General features: G+C 42.6%; 1 protein-coding gene across 3 annotated transcripts in view; it reads right to left on the reverse strand.

The window, feature by feature from the left end:
* Positions 1-21,184, reverse strand: part of FNDC3B (fibronectin type III domain containing 3B) — a 339,705-nt gene that overhangs the window by 82,136 nt on the left and 236,385 nt on the right. For all 3 annotated transcript variants that reach the window (XM_032341218.1, XM_032341222.1, XM_032341225.1), the window contains 3 exons: positions 13,887-13,945; positions 6,278-6,429; positions 4,037-4,096 (listed from right to left, as the gene is read on the reverse strand). In XM_032341218.1, coding sequence (XP_032197109.1) covers positions 4,037-4,096; positions 6,278-6,429; positions 13,887-13,945 — 271 coding nt within the window. The remainder of the gene's footprint in view (positions 1-4,036; positions 4,097-6,277; positions 6,430-13,886; positions 13,946-21,184) is intronic.

Consider the following 21,184-nt stretch of genomic DNA (forward strand, 5'->3'; position numbering starts at 1 on the left):
CACACACAACCTTTCTGTCTCTGTCTTTCTCTCTCTCACACAACACATATACAAGATTCTGTACTGGTGGCTTTCTACAAGAAATAATACAATGCCCTATGTGGAAGCACTGAATAAATACCCTTTGGTAATTATAAACTGATTCCTTTTAAACATTCAACCAACATTAAAATGCAAAAAGCAATTTGTGTTAGAACTTGGTAACAAATAAAAAAGTGATGGCTTTAGTAAGAATCTATGCCAAGATCCAAGATCTAAATTTTCAAATCAATAGGAGTATTGCTTTCCTCAATCACCAGGGGAGGAAAAAAAAAAAAAAAAGTTCAATAGTTAGATGTGCAGAAATGAACACAAAAACTCACAGCAAAAAATAAGAAAAAAAATCTTTAAAACCTAACATGTCTTGGGGCGCCTGGGTGGCTCAGTGGGTTAAAGCCTCTGCCTTCGGTTCAGGTCATGATCCCAGGGTCCTAGGATCAAGCCCCAAATCGGGCTCTCTGCTTGGCAGGGAGCCTGCTTCCTTGTTTCTCTCTCTCTCTGCCTGCCTCTCTGTCTACTTGTGATCTCTGTCAAATAAATTAAAAAGATCTTTAAAAAAAAAAAAAAAAACTAACATATCTCAATATGCAATTTTCCACATGGAATTCGGTATAAATGGCATGTCAAGTGCCAGTCTAAACAGCCACAGATGCGTGATCTGTAGCACTGTCCTGATGATTCCCAATCCCAGCGGGCTGACAGGAAGACGTCACGAGCCGTCTTGCCCAGGAACTGAGGCTAGCTAAGCACCAGACAGCCAACAACAGCATCCATGATACTCAGAGGCTATTACTAAAGAAAGGTTTGGGTATCTGATGGGTGAACCAACTCAAGCAATACTCACTAGCAGGAGGGAGAAAAGAGTTGAAAATGGCAAAAAGCACTGAATGAAGATATGGAATGATCTGAATGAAGGGGATGGAATCAGTGGCAAAAATGAAAGGCAACAAGATATGTAAGAACAGATGCCCAGGACAGGACTTTAGTACATGACATGAGAAAGAAACTGTTCACTCTACTGAAGAGTGACGTGTGGAGACTTCCGCAGGCCTTCATCGAAACCTGCAGCATTAAGAATTGGAAGGAGGAGGCGGCCTCCTTGAACTGCTGAAAGAACTCTCTTGTCGTTTCTATCATTGGCTCTACAGACTTGAACCAGGTGACACTTTCTAAATTGGTAACACACAAATACATAAAAATGGCAATGAACATAATTGCTTCTTTCATAGTCCTACAGTAATGGAATTCTTCTGCAGCTTCTATTATGGAAATTTAGAGAGAAAATTATTTCCACCCAGTCTTTTGAGGAATTAGAGGTGACTGTTAAATTTAAAATCATATTTGAGGCTACTGTTGTTTCATGCAAGCTTATATTCCTGGAACTAAGACGTTGTGAATGTTAACTCAGCTACATCATAAAAAGGATTTTTGCTCCCTTTTTTTTTCAGTGACAAGTATGACATAACTTTACCTCAATAAAACAGTAAGAGATAGGGTCAAACCATACACAGGCTATGAACCTGTGTCATGCAGCCTTTTTTACTGTCAGACTGTGGAAACACCGTAACATCTTGGAAAAACAAAACAGAATAAACAGAAACATTTAGACACTTCACAGACTTACAACAAGTTTGCACATATACTTCATTTGTTCTCACACCATCTTTCCAAGGCTGGTATCCATCTTATTCTCATTTTATAAATAAGAAAACAAGGCCATTTAAGTTTAAATGGCTTGCCTAAGTGACCGGAGCCATTAACCCCGAAGTCCAAGCTCTGTGCCCTACTGTCACCTTGCCTCACCAAAGCAATTCCATGCAGAGGAAGCTATATCCAAGCAGGAGTTGCGAACATTTCGATTTTTCTCTAGCTTGAAAAAGGAAAAACTGTATAAGGTGAGAGTGTGAATGATCTATAGGGAACTGGGGACCAGGCAGGGAACAAGGAAAATCTGGACCGTAGACACTTTTAATAGGAGAGAATTTTTTTAAATACTAAAAGCGATTACAACCAAAAAGAGGGAGAATTTTCTACCTCCCTGGCAAGCAGAGAAAGATACCACGTAACAGCTGGTGGTGTCTTAGGCTGCAGTGTGGTGTTGCACAGGTGTGATGTAAAGCAAAGTCAGGGGTCCCCGATATGTCAGGAGAGGTCTGGATCCAAAGCCTCCAGAGAGTAACTACCCCATGTTCTTCTTCCTCTTGGGGCGTCCATTGATTATTCCTTTTATCTGCCCGGGAGTTCAAGATGCTTATAAGACATGGCAGTAAAAAGAACCAATGAGCCAATATTGTCAGAATTTACCCTTTGTAAGACGAGTTAAAAAGAAATGAAGGGAAACAACAGACAGAATGGCCAATCAAGGGCAGCCTCCTGAAGATACTTAAGGTTATAAGAACTTACAAGTTTCTTTACAAAGACATTGTTAGCTCATGAATGAGCAGGAAATTAATAAAGTAAACCCTTATAAAGCAATAACAATCCACTGTGAAAAGATGGGAGAGAAAAGGAAACATATGTTAACAATGCAGAACATTTACATGGTTCCCTACATGGTGGCAGGTTTTCTGGTTCATTGTTAAATCAACCATTTGAAAGAATCAAGTATTTCTATCATCATCTCGGCTTCACAAATTACACCCATCTTTTTGTTTGTATGGACTGTGAAAAGTTCAAAATGCTTGGGCTGAAGCTAACTGATTCAAAATCCAAATGTTTTGATTTAAAGAGGAAAAGAGCATTGCAACAGAGTTCTAAGCAATGTAACAACCAGTCAGATAAGCCTCTTGAGACGGAATACAGAACACCTTGCTCTTTCATTATGGCTTTAAACTTAGTTTTAAACACTTACACGGCTAATAAGGCATTTAATCTGGCATATATAATATAGTAAGGCACATAATCGCTACTTCCCTACCTTTGTTAGAGAGAATATTGTGGCCTCGAGTCTGTGTGATTAAGCACAATTAAAATAGTCAATTCACAGCAGAAACAGACTCGAACTTAAGCCGCCTGGCAACTAATATGTGTTCTCCCTACTAGGTGATACTCCCTCCGCTCCATCATGATGGAACCTTTGGGAAGTATAATAAACATTGTGTGCTTGGTGTTGCAACTGTATTACATACTTTGATGTGCACACATAACATAGACGAAGAATGAAGACAGAATCTGCTGTTATGTGTTCTTTTAGATAAAATTATAATTCCTGGTCAGCTTACAAATTACATAAAATTTTAAGTTAAAATTGAAATTTAAAAACTGTTACGGACCACCTTCAGTGACCTGTTTGCAAATGGGTATGTGAATGTATCTTTAAAGATTAGGTGAGCTCTGTAAAAGTTCATGTAATACTCTCCTCTTCATAAGTCTATGGTTGGCTGGGCTTCTTCCTAAGATTAGTTAGCTCTGCCTATTATAATAGTCCCAGCAGAGATTCCAGAAAAATCAGAGTAGAGATACCAGACTACGTATCAGATTATATAGATTCATGGTTCTGCCAAGTTGGGTTAATGCCTATTAGATATTTGCATTACTTGTCTCATTTCAAAACCTACTGTCTCTTAAGGACCAAAGGTGTTCTTGCAGCAAAGCAAGACTTACTCATTTGTGCTGAATTTTGTATTTATATATATTTATATGTGAAGGGGCTTGACAGACAACTGAAACACCAATGGCAAAATATTCACTTCTTTTACAGAAAGAAAATACTGTAAGTGAAACCATACAATCCAGTAGATCTTAGAAGACTCTTTAAAAGTTACTTTAAAAATCATTTTAAAAATTCCATTTTGGTTCTCTATTATCAGAAGCCTTCTGTTTACTCCCCAGTTACCATCTCTCAAGTGCACAGCACTAACATATGGCCAAAGAGCTAAGGTAGCACAACTTTCAGTTAGGCAAGTGCCCTTACCCAAAAACTTCCTAAAAGGAGCACATGATCTATTTTAGCAATCTGAATTCTCCAACACAGGTCAGGTCTCATATCCTAACTCACCTCACATGATAATCAGTTGCTGGTCTGAGATCTTTCAGGTTACATTCTAATTCTTCTCCACTGCAAAGAAAAATCATCTATTAGTCAATGATACCCATTTCAACAGTTAAGACAGGTTTTAGATTTGGGTCTCACAGTCATGTAGAGCAATGGTTCCAAAACTCATGTCTGATACCACCATAAACCAGAAATAATCTTGCCTATCTGGTATTATTACCCTTCTGGACTAGCATATTAGATTCCTTTTAATGATGTCATCCTAGATCAGGAAAATGACAAGGTTAACTTACTAACGAAGTTCCAAAAGGTCTTATCAGTACTTCAAAGTAAATTAAAAACAAGTAAGCAAGGCAATTAAATAGAGAGATAAATGAAAGTGTAAAATAACTATACCAGCTGTCCACTGAAGGTAGCTCTCAGACTGACCTTGGCAGGAACCCCAAATGCTTCAACTTCTCAACTCTCTTGAAGAAATCTCCATGTGCTTCCCTCACATACCAATACTAATTGCTCTCTGACACACATACAAATCAATCCTTTCTTTCATAAAACGAAACCACTTATATGATCAGAAGTTGCAAATGCAACGCAGCTTAAGCACAAGGCAACAGCCAATATAAAATAAGGAATGTTCCATTAAAAGTTTTTAAAAGGTGAGGGGTGGGGGCCTGACTATATTCTTCAGAAAAGGTCAAGGTCACAAAAGACAAATGCTACGCCAGTGTTCCAAGTTAAAGGTGAAAGACATATGGCCACGAACCGGAATATCCGACCCTGGACCAGATTCTGTACTTCAGGGGAAGAAAAACGCTATAGGACCGTATTTAATGAACAGATAAACCTGGAATGTGGACAATGGACTAGACTGAAGCATTTTATCAATGTACATTCATGAAACCGGTCATCGCACTGTGGCTACGTAAGAAAATATCCCTATTCCTGGGAAACATACCGAAGTATTTAGCAGTAAAAGGACATGTAATAGACAACTAATGGGAAAAATACGGGTTGGGAAGACAGCAAAAATGGGAGAGAAAGAGTAACTCCAAAAGTAAGCCAAAGAAAATAAAAAGATACTAATAGGGGAAATCTGGGTAAATTCCTTTGTCTCTTTATTTCTGCAAGATTTTGTAAGTTGGACGTTATTTCAAACAGTAAGACTTTTTTTAAAGTTGCAAACTGGAAGCCAATGTCCACACCATGCCTACAGTTCTCAAGTTTGACCTGCACTGTATCCTTAGTGTTTTTGAGTTTGCTGAATGAGTCTGACATTAGGAAAGCTTATGTAACAATTCAGATTTCCAGTATTTCTTAGGGGAAAAAAAAAAATCCAAAGAAATCGGCAACTCTAGAGCTGTATCCCCTTATGATAACAACCTGACGTGAGTGGCGGCTGGTGTTTTCAGAGGAAGGCAGGAGAGCTCTTGCACACCTCACCCCCAACCTTCCTCACTTATGTCATTGACCAAGTCCCTCTGGGCACTGGAGGCTAGCTCCTGCCATCCTTGGTCATCCTGCCTGGACAGAACCTCACTGTTTCTTGGAGCAGCTGGGAAAAATGGTGCTCTATGCATTTCTTTACAAATTTCGACTTCTCAAAACAGAACCAAATGGATAAGAGCTGGAGTAAGGAGTTAGGATTTTATTCTAAGTACAATGGGGAATCACCACAGTGTCCTCACCTGGGAGTGAGTTGGTGTGACCTGGTTTCTGTGGTGTGGGATGATTCTGAGCTACACTTATTTAGGAAAGCCTTGGACTGAAATGCTTTCAAGCAATCTTTACTACAGGCTAGAAAACTCTTGTGGAGGGTAAGAAATAGAATGAAATGGAAGGAAACCATAATACAGAATTTCAAAAAACCAGACTAGAAAATCATCTGGGTCTAAAAAAAGGTAATCAATCAAGAGAGTGCATGACTGATATGTATTTAAAAATTCAAAGTCATGCTCACTTTTTACCCTAATAGGCAATAATGGAAATTTTCCATTAGTCCTATATTGACAGGCTAACATAACCAAGTAATAGCTCATCAACACCAAGTAACTACAAAAGTCATTTCTGATCGGCAGTTACTCTGGACAAAAATAACTCCTGCCATTAAAATTATCACTAACACTTAAAATGAACTATTTAAAGAAAAGTTTGCAAAGCCTCTAAATTCTTCCTGTTTCTGATTTTCCCTAATGACTCCGATTTCACCATTCAGCAGTGCAGAAAACATGTGGAGACATGGACTACCTGTATATTATCTTGTACTTTCCGTCCCGTCCTTTGTCGGATAAGGCGACCTCATAGCTGTAGGGGAAAGAAAGACCACTATGGGGTCCACATGAGAGTCCAACAGGGGGCGCCCAGGACAGCACAACTGCTCTCGCCTGAATATTAGAAACCTGAGGAAAAACAAACACAGAGGAAATTATTCAGACACTACATCTTGCAGTAACATTTTTGTGATGACGAGCAGTGGCCTGAGACAGGCTCGGGAGTTAACGTAAGGTAAACAATTTTAATGACAAGGCAAAAACCATCACACGGATGGTCTAGATCCTGATGTCCACAATAGCTCCTGGAACATCTCTCCTTCTAACACAATTCCCATTTGATCCTCCGGAAAGTAAAATCATCTGTCCTGTGTGGGAATTTTTTTAAAGGTAAAAAGCTAAATGTGAGACTTTCATGATCTCCGTGATGAACATCTCATTACCTGGAAGGAGCCCTGTCCGCAGGTGCTTTCTGGAGGCCACCCAGCTGCCAAAGCCAGTACCTTCAAACCAGGCTCCTTGGATGCCTCAGCTCCCAGGAGAACTTAGCAATGGGGGGAGTAGGACCCAGCCTGGGGCTGAAATGGTGCCTCGGTAGTGGCTCACCTCCTCCCAGCTAGTGGTGGTGGTGTGTGTGTGTGTGTGCAGCTTCCGTGTAAGACCTCATTTGAACAGAGGACTCTGGCACCCTCAAACATGCCAGCTTTCTTCCCTTACTTAGGACCCCACTGAGGCAGGTTCCACCTCACGTGCCCGCCATTCTCAGCAGGATGGGGCTCCAGCCACCCCGAGCTGTAAGCTGTTCAGTGACAGACCCTGTTGTGGGCTTCCTGCCCTTCCATCCCAGGTGCTCCCTCTAACTAGTGCTTCCTGGGGCACTCCAATCTTTTTTTAGAGTCTGCTGTTCGTTCCATTTCTCGCAGAGATCCCTCCGTACCACTTCTGCTCCGTACAGACACAGCTTCATGATCTATGTAACCAATTCTGTAGTCTAACTCCTATGCATCATTTGTGACATCAGCCGAGCCTCCTTATTCCCAAGTAACCTTCCCTGAAGTAGTTCACCTCTCACCACCCCTCTGTCCTACAGCAACTTGTTAATATTTTTATGATCATAAATCACGTTTACGGCATTTGTCTCCCTTTCCCGCTGGACTGTGGGTCTCCCGAAGGGCAGGACCCAAGTCCTAGTCAACTGTGAGTAGTCACGGCTTAGTAAATGTTTGCTAACTGAAAAACAAAAACCAAAGGGGGCTACGATAGTCTGACTTTAATACAGGTGACACAGTGGATGGTAGACCAGCATAACACACCTGTTTAAAAAACCAAAGACACAGTTAAAGAATCAAACTCCATCCTTGTTGCTATGGCTCCAGACAAGCGTCTCCTCTGGCCATCTACCCCTCCTGCCCTATACCACCCCTTCAAGGATGCCATTCCCTCTCCCCCTATAACTTGGCTTTTGATTTTCCTACTTTCTAACCTAGGACCTCTGCCTCAAAAAGTACCAACCGAGTGAAGTGAAGACTGACGTGTGGGAAATGTTCTCACATCAGACACACAGCACAGAGAGTCCCACAGCAGCCTGAGACCAAGTCATGAAAGGTTTCTGTCTACCCCTGCCTGGAACCCCGCTCAGGATCAACTGCTGTTTTCTCTGTGCCCTGGCCACGTTTTGCTGGTACCTGTGCCCAGCAGTCATTTCCTCACATCGCCCTTCATTGGTCACTCATGTGTTGGTTCTGACTAGATAGAGTTTAGGCAGTATTTCTACATACAATATACACACCCCAGTGTGTCTGTTGAATTCTTGGACACATCATTAATGGGTCATCTTGAGGTACTGGCTGCTATATTTGATTTTTAACTTGGAGATATTTTGCTATTAAGAGTTTAGTTTACAATTACAAAAGAAGGCTCATTATGTACTGAAAATCGCTGCTGTGCACAATTCCAAGAACAGAGTGGAGTAACACCGATTCGACGACTGGTGGTGTGAAGTAACATCAAGTTTCAAAGTAGCTTGGCGAATGCTAGCGTGTTAGATACTGAACAAGTATCCATAAACTCACAACCCTTTAAATTCTTTTCCATCAGCTATTAAGAACTTGTACTTAGCTCAATTATTAATGGAAGAGTGACGTACAGCCCTGGAAGCATTGACTAAAACAAGGTTCCCCCTTTCTCCAGATTCCCTGAGCAAGACTGAAGCAGGCAAAGGGTCCTCTGAACGCAGATCTCCATGCACATGCGCTCCTCCGATGGGCCAGGCTTTCAGAAGTGCTGAGAACGGTCCAGCATTTTCAAAGAACAGCAGCTGTGACTTCTGGGAATTCTTTCCTAGAGTTAAGCGGCCTGCCACCTAGCTGACCAGCACTGTCGCAGAAGCAGGAGAACATTCCCTCCTGTGCTCCTGCTGCCTCCCTCACGCAGACTCCCAGGCCTCACGCTTCCTTTCTTTAGGCGCTGGAATCTGGATAGAAAGAGAGCTTTGTCTCTGGCACAACTTGGAACTCACTTCCATTTCAAGGAGGATGCCAGGAGATGACACGGTGCCTTTCAAGAGAATGTCATGTAAAGAGGAAATCCTCTGCACCAGATGCCTACTCCAGGTGTCCAGGGAGGTAGTGACCCTAACGAGAGATTCAGGCTCTAAGAACTCTGGTTGGCTCAGGCCTTCTTCAGGGCGAAAGCTAATCTGACTATCACAAGGATCGTCATGGCTGACATCCTTGTGCGACTCCCAGGCCTCACGCTTCCTTTCTTTAGGCACTGGAATCTGGATAGAAAGAGAGCTTTGTCTCTGGCACAACTTGGAACTCACTTCCATTTCAAGGAGGATGCCAGGAGATGACACAGTGCCTTTCAAGAGAATGTCATGTAAAGAGGAAATCCTCTGCACCAGATGCCTACTCCAGGTGTCCAGGGAGGTAGTGACCCTAACGAGAGATTCAGGCTCTAAGAACTCTGGTTGGCTCAGGCCTTCTTCAGGGCGAAAGCTAATCTGACTATCACAAGGATCGTCATGGCTGACATCCTAAAAAAGAAGTGTAGAAGCCATAAAACTGACTTCCTGATGTTTAATTATTCTACTGCAAACTGAAGTCAATCTCCTTCACGATGATGATAAAAGTGGTGATTTCTAGTTACAGGATCAGTGGACAAGACCAAAGCTGACACTTGCTTTGGCACGAGAGATGTAAACAGGTCTGTTGTGGAGGTACCACTGCAAGCCTGCTGAGGAATTAAACTGCTTTGAAGGATCTAGAAGGATTCATAAAACCACCATTTATTTCTAAATAATTACATAATGATTAAAAATCATTGTTCTCTGTGTGTTAATTAAATGTAGACTCCAACTCGAGGCAGTTGCTAGGTAAAAGCACATATATGTGCATACACACTTGGAAGTAAGACACCTGATCTAGTAGGTGTTTGATACATGGTCTTTAGCTCTCCTTCTCCCTGACCCCTTTCTCTCCTGTTCATTCAGTATTTTAAAACTTTTCTGTAAAATTTTACTATCTTAATTCTTAAATTATATCATATGCAAATGATGCTCATTATTTGGATCAAAAATACCATTTATTTTCATCAAGTTACTAAATTATTCATCCCATGTTAAAAAAATATTTCTATGTAAGTCTGTAGCTTCTAAATTTGGTCAGGACTTTGGAGTTAACTATGTGGGAGGCCTGCAGATCCAATTAGGGAGTACGTTAAGGAAATATTACCATGGAAATATTGGCTTCACTTCAAAAGTATCATCATGAAAAATAATAACACAATGGAAAATTTAAAAGGCAAAGGTCAGAGATCATTACTCAAAAAAAAGAGATACTCAAATCTAGGGTTTCACAATCTGTTTCTATCATTTCTTAAGTACTAAGAACCTCGAATCTTTTCAGATATACTGCTGATTATTTTTTCGAGGAATGGCTTCTTGGAGGGACAGTTGTTTCTCTTAGGTCAGTTTACTCACTTCTGAAACCGACAAATCAATTGTTTCCACAAGCTAAACATGAGTGGATGGGAACAATGCAGCTTACATTTATTTGCACCCTGAAAATAAACAGCCCAGCAGTATGTGGGGGACAACATCCAGCACCGTTATCAGAGCAGATTAAACCACGCTGGGTTTGGAGGTGACACGTACTGATCGGGGTTTCTTCCTAAATCACTTAGAATAACAGCAACCTTGTTTCTGAGATCCACAGATGCCTTGCAGATCCCAAGGCACCGAATTCTTACAAGTCTCAGGACAAATACCTTGTCAATCTGTACCCTGTTTTCACTCAATGGCTAAGTTGTTTGGACCTCTATAGTATCCAGGTTTCTGGAGAGCCAATGACTCACTTAATTAAGGGGGGCCCGAGGCTCCAGAAAGATGGCTGGAATCAACAAATCCTAAATACCGTTAATACACCTAAAACAAATCATTTACAGAATCTCAAAGAAAAATATATGGCTCTTAGTGGAAGGTGTTATGGGACATGGCTGAAAAACAAATTTTAAAAGAGCCCAACTGCTGCTGCTCTGGGTCTTTCTCTGGGCAGCGGCCAGGCACCCCTTTCCTATTTCAGAGTGGAGCAGGGAATTTCACTTTCACAAAATGACACACTCTACACGACACAGAGGTGTTCCATCCCAAGTCCTGTACACACCATATATGATTTACTTCTCATAGCCCCGGTGCTATTTATTGTCCTACCTTTCAAAGGTGAGAAAACCGAGGCTTGGGGCGGGGGGTGTGTGTGCTCATGTCACTTATCCAAGATCACAGAGACAGTTCATGGCCCAGAGTGCCAGACTGCAAAGCAGAGAGCGCCCCCCCCCCGCCCCGCCGCCATGCTGCTGCCCCGAGCTCTGGCACTGAGCTGTCCCACATTCCACCACTGCTGGCTGAGCCTGTCTGATGGCGGCCAGCCTTCAGGCATTTGTCTCCCTGGCTGGAAGCTAGCGGCAGCCCCCGCAGTCGGCCCCACATTTAGTCAGCAAATATTTGTTAAGGGCTCACAATGTGCCAAGGACCGCGCTAGGTATTAGAAGCACAAAGATAAATAAGAGACACAATCTTGAATAACAACTCCAGATAGGGACAGGGGCGCTGAGGCTAGGAGGGAGAGGAGGGGAGGGAGAAAAAAAATGTGTAAAACAACTAACTGAGCTGGGAAGGAGGAGGGGGCAATCACCAAGCAGACAAGGTCTATGTGGGGATCAGGGGAAAAAGAATGACCCCCAAAGTACACCCACATCCTAATCCCTGGAGCCTATGAATATACTGCCCTGTGAGGTAAAAGGGGCCCTGCAGATGTGATTACCTGAAGAACCATGTGAGACAGAGACAATCCTGGGGTGTCTGGCTGGGGCTGATGTAATAGCAAGGGTCCTTATAAGTGAATGGGGAGGAGGAAGGAAAATCAGAGAAGCAGGTAGGAGGATGGTTGGGGCCACAAGCCGAGGAATCCAGGTGAACTCCAGAAGCAGCTGGAAAAGGTGAGGAAAGAGACTCCCCCAGAGCCTCCAGAAAAAAATGCAGGCCTGCCAACACCTTGACTTTAGCCAAATGAGACCCACTTTGGACTTTTTGGCCACTCAGATGACAATCCTATCAATGTTACAGCTCGTGCCCTATCCCTTTACCTAAAAACTGCTCCATGATCCATAAAGAGTAAGTGCTTAATAAATGCTGAATCAAGGGAAGGACTAAAGCATTTCCACAGTGCTCTTATCTAGCCAGAGCCACATGATCCGAACAAACACAGACTCTGTTGCTTGTGCAGTGAGGAAACGACTAGGAGTGACTCAAGACTGACACAGTATGTGCTCACGTGAGCAAGGCAGTACTGTGGAGTTTTGTGACTGTGCTGAATCAGTCAACTAACCGGCGGCTCTGCCTTTGTGCTCCGATTCTGATGCCTGCCTCCCTCATTCTGCTGTACCACAAGTATAAGCTTCTCCCACGATTCTGTCCCCCAGACTTTTCCAACCTCTTTCCATGCTCCACCCCCATCCCCCCAAGCTGTCACCCAGTGCTCTGCTTGAATCCTAACTCCATGCAATGGGATCTCCTCATGGAGGTCTCGTTCCCCTGACCCACCAGGCACCTACGACTGACCGCCGGCTTCACCTCCCAGGGTGTCTTGCTAGTGAAACAAACTCCACACATCTAAAAGTGGCACCGAAGATACACAAAAGACACAGACAGGAGCCCATTCTAGAGGACTCACAAAAGACCAGGGAAGACGCGGCAGCAAGTAAATGGCGTACGATGTATTCTGTACATACAGGCAGAGCACAGAGAGGCTGGGGGAGTTAACAGTGGTTCTAAATACTGTGTGGAGAATCCCAACTGACGGGCAGGGCAGGAATCCAGGGAGACTCTGAGAGGAAGCCCCTCTTCACGGGAGGCATCAAAGCCTGAGAGCTCAGCAGTCTGTGACACCAAGTATCTGATAGGATGTAACACCTTACTAAGGTCTCTCCATGGCTCTCCGTTCTCTCCTAGCCATGCCGGGGGCCATCACCTGAATTCTGCCTCCTAGAGCCTCTACTGACACCACAGTAACGGATTCCTGACGCTTGCCTTCCTGGGTTCAATCTCTTCTCACCTGAATTCTGCCTCTTAGAGCCTCTACTGATACCACAGTAACGGATTCCTGATGCTTGCCTTCCTGGGTTCAATCTCTTCTCAATCCAGTGCCTCTGTCAATGGTTTCATCAGCCTCAATAGCCCCGACTGCATAACTTCTCTGCTCAGAAACTTGCAATGGCCACCTGCTCCTTGCCAGAGTCAGGACAGACTCCACAACCCAACATCGACACCCCACTCCTCAGTAAGTTCCCTGCTGGCCCCGTCCTCCAACATACCTCATGCTTTTAGGGTTAGTCAAAGTCAACTGTGTACCCTGAGGCATGTGTGAATTCTTCTGTTAAAAAGCCTCAGTATCTGAAACCCACCAAGGATCAAGGTTTTCCATTTGGGCCAGAAAACATCCAGAACACTGGCTCTCTCACCTCAGATGAAAGGCTGAGTCAACAGTTTGCATTTTTTGCTTGAATTTCAAAGCATTTGGCAAAATCAAACTTAAAACCTCACAATATCATCATTCCTACCAATTTTTCTTCTTGCCATTACACTCAGTATTTTGGACTTAGTTTTTCTCAACTAACATTTAAATACCTTTTTGAAAGTTACCTGGAAAAATACTTGGAATCACTGAGGTTTTCAAAAATGATTATTACTACATTTACACAGGCTAAAGGAAATCATCAAAATAAAACTGTTCTGTGGACCTGTGGTGGGGAGGGTGTGAGGGGGACGATATGTATCCTTGGAAGCAGGAAAGAATACCTAATTGCATCCAGAATACCTTAACAGAGAAGACATTTTGGCGGTTTATGACTGAATAGAAAGACTGCTGTTCTGTATTTTCATGCTCCATTAATAACAACACTGTTTCATAGTTTATAAATAATCAGCAATAGGAAGGGGCCCTTTTGTTTACCTACTATGTGGTAAAAGAAAAGCACATTTGAAATGCTTAAGAATGTGTCATTTACGCTGAGAAATCCAGAAGACATACCTGTGGTTTCTCTATTCCTGAAAGAATGTCTTGAACCCTCTTGACTTCCAACTCATACTCTGCATGGAAAAAGAAAAAAGAAGAATGGTTAATACCAGTAGAAGGTAATGAGGTTGCCCAGTTCCTTCTCCAAGGCCTTTAACTAGAGCCACCATGGAGTCAGTTGCCTGTGACCATGAACTTTTGGTACCACACACAGGATAATGACAAATCCGGAATGGCAGTGATGCCCGGGTGGGGATTTCACTGAGGCTGTGCCAACCTGCCACTGTACCGGTTTACATATTCACAAAGTTGATGAGATTAACAGTGAGTTCCATCTAATAATGCTACGGGCAACAGAAAATAAATGGTCCTAAGAAGAAGGGAGAGACTGGATCAGCTAGAAGCTGAGGCCTATGAAGAGATAAGGCTGAAGAGACAGTGGCCAATTCATCCACAGCTGTGAGTTCAGATTTTTTAGTTCAATTTTTATTCTAAGTTCAATGGGCAGCCACTGAAATGTTTGAGACTGACATGGTCTTCCCCCCACCCCCACCCCCAAGTCTGAGAAGACCTGTTTGGTTTTTCATGAAGAGTGGACATATAGAAGGTATGCATGGAACTTCTTGGAGAGATTAGTCAGCACATTGCTGTGCTGTCTGGGTGGAGGACAGAGGTCACCTGGCCTGGGGGTGGTAGGAAAGACGGGGAGAACAGAGCTGGTTTTAGAGGTATAGGTGTTGGAGGACTGGGTGTGATAAGCAAGGGTGAAGGAATGAAAAGAATCAAGGATATGTCCCAGTTTTTGGCCTGATCAACTGGATGGATGGTGATGTCTTTAAATAAGATGGGGAAGTGGGGAGGTTTTGCATGGGGCAAGAACTGTTTTAGAAAGAGAAGGGGAAATGTGCTTGAAGCAGAGAGGATGGGGAGGGAAGAATGTGTATATAAAAAAGTTAAGAAGAGACTTAAACTTAAGACTATGTGTTGTAGAGGAACCAACCTCCCAACTTTCACAACCTACTTGATGTAATCTAATTCTGAACTTACAGATCTATTTAACTGTTAAACCTAGTTTATGAGGTAAACGCTCGAGCTACATGATTGCTGAGCATATGTCCTCACCCTCAAATAGTTCAAGTCTAGTGGGGGAACGTGAAAGCAAGAGGCAATTCCATGTGATAGGTGCTTTGATATAGATAACCCAAGAGAGAGCATTCTAGAAGGCTACCTGAGAACCAACACCTCGCTGCCCCTGTGGACAAGCAGGCATTTGGAGGTAAGGAGGGAAGTGAACTGGTGAAAGGTTAGGAGACTCAGCTCTTCCCCAGGGCTATTCATACTCACTGTTCAAGTCTAATCTCAAACTCACTCTACAAGAATCCTGCCTCAACCCTACCCCCTGCCCAGCCTCCAGTCATTTTCACATGCCATTTATTTCCTCTCTCTTGATTACCAAAATCTAGAAATCCTCTTGTCTGTGTGTTCCCTTGTTTATTACTTGTCCTTCCTGCTAAAATACACATTTCGGGAAGGCAGTGATGCTACAGACTTGAAATAATTTTTTTTTTCTGTGAAGAATCAGATAGTGAGTATTTTTTGTTGTGTAATAAGTGAACCAAGTCTGAGTAAAGAATAGTAAGACTTGAAGCTGGCACCACCCTAAACTTTAAAAGGATCAGTTCCTTTCTACCCTGTTGCGTTCTACTTAGGAGAATGTGTTTACCTCTACCTTGGTGAGAAAAAGAAACCGACTGGCGGCAATACAGGCGGTTAAATTACAACTGAGGAACTTCACCTTCAGAAGACCAAATGACAAGCTCGTTTCTAATCACGTAGTCCCCGTCCCGTTAAGATGTAGATAACAGTTTATAAGTCAAACACAGACATAATATCCTCACACTTTCTGGAAAGCCTCCTGTAGTTAAGGAAACTATAAGTAACGTGTATCTGAGAAATTAACTGTCAGTAAAAATAAATAAAATAAAATAAAAATAAGGTAAGCACAGCTGCAGTAGATGAACTGGTTCCCTTGTTAAAGAGGAAACTTTGTGAATCTCTGGTTACTCCAGAGTTTGCAGCACCCGATGGTCTCAAATGCTCGCATCACTAGCTATACTGCTTCCTTCTGCAGTCACTGGCACAAGGGCACGACGACAAGAAGCCCGAAGCCAGACCCTATCCTTGAGGTAATAAAGGTTTAGATTAGAACGGAGATAATGACCTACTCAACAAAGACGAGGGGAAGAACTGAAGAGCTCAGCAAAAGAAGACTCCTCAGGACCGTGTACTAGATAGAGGGCATGAAAGAAAGGAGTGAAGAGGGAGGCTTTGTCCCACAAAAATGGAAGCCCCCTCCCCCTCGCCAGCTTTCAAACAGAGATAACAGGAGAAAATGGTCAGGCTTTTGACAGAAAAAGGAAAAATGGAAAAGGAGGTTGGATTGGGGGCAGGGGTCTGTTTAAGACAGAAAAAAATGGGTTTCAGGTAAGCGCCAGAAATACAAGTGAAAGGTCCAGAATGGGATAAAAGCAACTTCCAAAGGGAGGTCAGGACTGTCCCAGTCTGTCTGTGATTATGGCGAGGAAAGCTCATCTTTCTTGAGCACCCAGGTACGTGCTGGCTGGTCAAGGCACCATGCCCTGGCTCTTTTGTACAACACTGTGATCAAGATGGACAGTCTCCACTCCGCCTCACAGCAGCGGGCAGGGCCCGAGTCTATTCTGGGCATCATGGTTTTCACCTCTGAGGCTGAACACTACACATGCAGGTGTCTTTGCTGACTGAGAAATGAGGAGGAGGAATGAGGAAGGCAACAGATGCGGGGCCAGCAGACACGATCTCCCTAGGGCCACCGACCAGTGTGTGGCCCCAGAGCAAGCAGAACCTTTGACCGCACGGCGACAAATGAGTAAAGCTCTGGGGGTGGCGAAGGTGAGCACGTGGAGAGAGAAGAGCCGAGGGCTGGCAGGGGGGGTGTTCGCACTGGGGTGCACGGAAGCAAGAAGGTGGCGGCAGAACACCCCCGCCCACAGGTCCCATCAGAAAGCCTGGGTTGTTGGGCTTGTTTCTTTTATTTTCTTTTTTTCCATCTCTAAGAAAGCTGTCAAATAAATAGAGCAAAGGCCTTTGGATCTGAGGGTAGGTATGTGAGAAAAGGAAGAAAAAGCAGGTCATGAATGGAGCCAAATAAACAAAGGATTCTGAGAAGATCAAAACTAAAAAGGGCAGGGTGAGGAACGGAAAGGTAGTGAAGGGACAATCACTGGCCTATTATATCAGGAGAAACGCAGTTTCAAAGCCAGACTGGATTCTTTCTTTCTTTCTGTCTTTCTTTCTTTCTTTCTTTCAAGATTCTAAATGCTGAATACGGAGAAAGAAGAGAAAAATGCATTCACACCACATTTACTGAATGCTTTTCCATTTGTGCTGCCCCAGACCAGGAGAAAAGAGTAAATAAATGCCAGGCATACAATGTGCACACACAAGAGTGAAAATAAAACCCGTTGAACCGAGCTAAAGTGACAGTTACTTACTACATGTAAAGTAAACTCTCGCGTGAAAGCTAGCAGTCCGGTATGGGATGCCAAAATTCACAACTCTCCCACCTGAATAACCCAGTTCTCTCAGACCCTGGCCTGCCTCTCACAAAGCTAAATTGAACTGTGCCTCGGAGCAGTCTACAAATTATCACCCTTTCCATTCAACAGCTTTGGAGCTCAGCTATCCAGGAGATTCCAGAGTTTGGATGAAGCTTTCACTTGCTCGCCCTGCTTTCTTTACCTCTGTGGCTCTCCCTTCGCCTCGTGCTCACGCACACACATGCCATATCGTGCATGAGGACAGATAAATAGTAGTGAATGTTCTCACAAAAATTTCCAAACGAAACCAGAAAGAACAGTTCTGGTGACCTGCCTTTCAGGAATTCTTTTATATCAAGTTAAAGAGAAAACTAGGTTTCGTTTGTTTCTGTCTTTACTTCCTTAAAGAAGTTGTCTGGTGTGTGACAACTGAAGAGCAGAATGTCCTAGAAGGGGTGGGGTGGGGTGGGGGAAGCCAGGTTCTGGCACAAGGTTGTAGAACAAGGTTCTTGGACAAGGTTCTTTTCAGCATCAGGCCTGCCTTCTTCGCTCTGGTTTGCAGCAAGTCAACTAATACAGAGGCAGATCTTAGAGGTCAACTTTGTATTTCTTTCTCCTTGCACTGAAGCTGCCAGGAGCTAAGCCAACAGATCAAAATCATTTTCTACCTGCTTTGATTTTCGTTGCCACCATGGCTGACGTGGATGGACAGGACAACCCACCTTTCACATCACTACCTTCCTAATATTTGAAAGCCTTTTCCTTGCAGTGAAGACTGCCAATCAGTAAAGGATTACTGGGTACTCGCAGACAGTGCTCCAAAGAGAATGGGTGTTTTGTTTCACAGATACAGACACTTTTGGGGACAGGTAATTTCTTTAAAAGGAGTCAAGAGGGAAGCCTCTCGTTTAAACATATCCCAGTGAGCTGAGAACCACTCAATCTGCAAATGCCAAATAAAGGGGAAGGGGGCTTCTGCACAGTAACTTACATGTTTGGTCTCCCAAGAAAATAAAGCATTTTTTAGCAAAGGGAAAGTTAAAATAAAAATATACAAGCAAGCAAATATGCTTTTTTTTAAAGAAAAACAAAACAAAACAACAACCCACACACATAGACAGAATATGTGTCATGTGAAGTTTAAACTTTCCACAAATAATGGTTTTCATGTTTGCTCCAAAAAGAACCGTAAGTTCAGACTGTTTGAATAACTGTAAGGCCTAAACTAATTAAAATATCCCCCTTTATAAACACAATCTACTTCTTTGGTTTGCTTCACATTTTTTCCATCTTAGAAAAGAAATGCAGCTAGACACTTAGCTGCGAGCTATAGAATGTATTTATGGTTGTAACAACCCCTTCATTCCAACAGAATGACATCAGCATTATTTCTCTGTAAACCTTCTGTCTAGTTCTCATCCGCACGCCTCATTTACAGATATGCCTGACATAACATGATATGCTTTCTCAGATCTGCCAAGAGCTGACTTCGCTACTATCTTTAATACATATTATATATTAAACTAGGGGCATGGAAAATATGCAACTTCTGGTCATGCCCATTTTTGGGATAAGAGGCTTAAAAACCACTAAATATTCAATGTAAGTACTAAATGAATGGAAATAAATACTGTGGAATGAAAAAAAATATGACTCAATAGTAAGGAAGAGTTAAATATGCAATCACTGTCTACCAATGCTAACGAGAATGAATGGGGATGAGGTAAGATGGTTTAAGAATGCTTGCTGAATTGCTTTTCTAATCAAAAAGAAAAAGAAAAAAAATCCTCTATCTTAATTTAAAAAATATTACCTATGCTGAGAAAAAAAAAATCAATAAATGCATACAAAAGCAGTATTAATTACTTAAGGACCTCCATTTAGTGATTATAATCCAGAGTTAATGGTATTAAAATCAAATATTAAAAATGTACAAAATCACAAGGAATAAATTTACATAATCTAGGACAATGCAGTTAATGCCCAAGGACAAATATTCCAGAAATACCTTCAGGTATCAATCATCCTGATGCTTAAAAATGCAAAAGCAAACATCTCTCTAGCCATTTACCTGGTTAAGTGGTTGGTTACTCTATTGGAAATTCTGGAAGACAGCTAAGGGAATATCAGACTCTCAACACTAAAGAGAAAGCAGCAGGCAGGTGAACGTATGTCGTGGGAAGTTGCCTTCCAGTCGAGGAAAATATTTTCAAGGGAACTTGGGCTCCCAATAGATTCTGGAGCCCTAAGAGGAAGAGCAGAGGAGAGATGAATTCCTTTTGTTGGTGGAGTGGCCGGCTGGAAAGGAGGGATGGCCAGAGAATGTAAATGAGATAAGGGAGGGGGGATGCAGATCTCCTTCGAGCCTTTGTCGATATTTCTGGAACTGAGTAGAAAGAGTGATTTTCTTTCCTGGCCCAAGATTTGAGCAAAATCCTACCAGGAATATTCACATTAATCTACTCATAGGCAAAAGTGGGTCTCTGGACAAAAGTTACCTAACACTGTAAGTAATAAGAAGGACAGCCTTCTGTCCTAGGAAGTGCTAGGTCTGAGACTTGAAAGACAAGAGAAACACCAGATATAATCCCTTTGTTGACTTCCAGGTCAACTCATAGCTTCTCTCTTAACCACCTTCTTGGAATGCTAACTAAACTGGGTTGATTCTACCTGAAATACTAGGATAGTCTCTGTTCATTTCTGTCAAATTTCTGAAGAAAAATTCTTGAGTTCACAAAAATCACACTTGTACATGGAACTAGACGAACACAGCTAGTATTTTTTAATAACATCAAATTAAACAGCAATGAAAACCCCACAAAAATGGATGAAGTATTACATAGATATGCTTGCCTGTCAAGCATGACTAGACTTCAGTCCTCTCCTTTCCTTCCCTCTGTGTGTCTGAGACACTTCACTGGCTAGCTCAGTCCTAACCTGTGCCAGATATAGCTCTTTTATTTTGGGGGAAGGCTCAACTCCATGATTACCCAGTAAGAGCTGGTACCCTCCCTGGGTGTGTAACAGGAAGGCAATCGCTTAAACACAGGATAGAACGACTTACAAACGTAATTAAAGTTTATACACTACTTTCTGCGTTGGCATCTGTAAATGTTTCCACAAAATGTTTTTTCATTAAGACTTGGCATGCCACATTGAAAACTTCTCAAGTGGCTTTATTCAAAACTTTTGCCAAGACTGTGTCAACTAACAGGCAGAATCCAGAGAGAACAATGTTGTAACACATTAAATTCGAAAGAGAATTTTAATATTTATAACACCTATATGAACACTTTCTACACCTACATTTTCTTAATTGACGTCCCATAGGACTAATCTACACATCTGAGGGTGAGGCTGGATATTCAGTCAATGGCCAAAGAACCCAGTGAAGCTCATCAGCTGACACGGGGATCAAACTCAGAGCTAACTCTGTGTGCTAGAGCTCCAAATCATTCCCCAGAGTTTTAGCACATGGAAAAGTCCTTACTACCCATGGTACAACTGACCTCACCCAGAAAATCAGCGAAGGATATAAGTGGGTACATACAAGTGGGTACATACTCAGATGCATATTAGCTGCAAGGCAGGTAATATCAATGAGTAAAAGAAGGTGGACATATTACGCAAAAGGGAAGGGTAAAGACTGTGGAAAACTGAAAAAGCCTTCACCCTATTTAACAGGGGGAGCTGCTGTGTATCACAATCAATTATTGCCAGGCAGGATCATTGGTC

The sequence above is a fragment of the Mustela erminea genome, chromosome 1 (assembly GCF_009829155.1).
Source record: "Mustela erminea isolate mMusErm1 chromosome 1, mMusErm1.Pri, whole genome shotgun sequence".
NCBI lineage: Eukaryota > Metazoa > Chordata > Mammalia > Carnivora > Mustelidae > Mustela > Mustela erminea.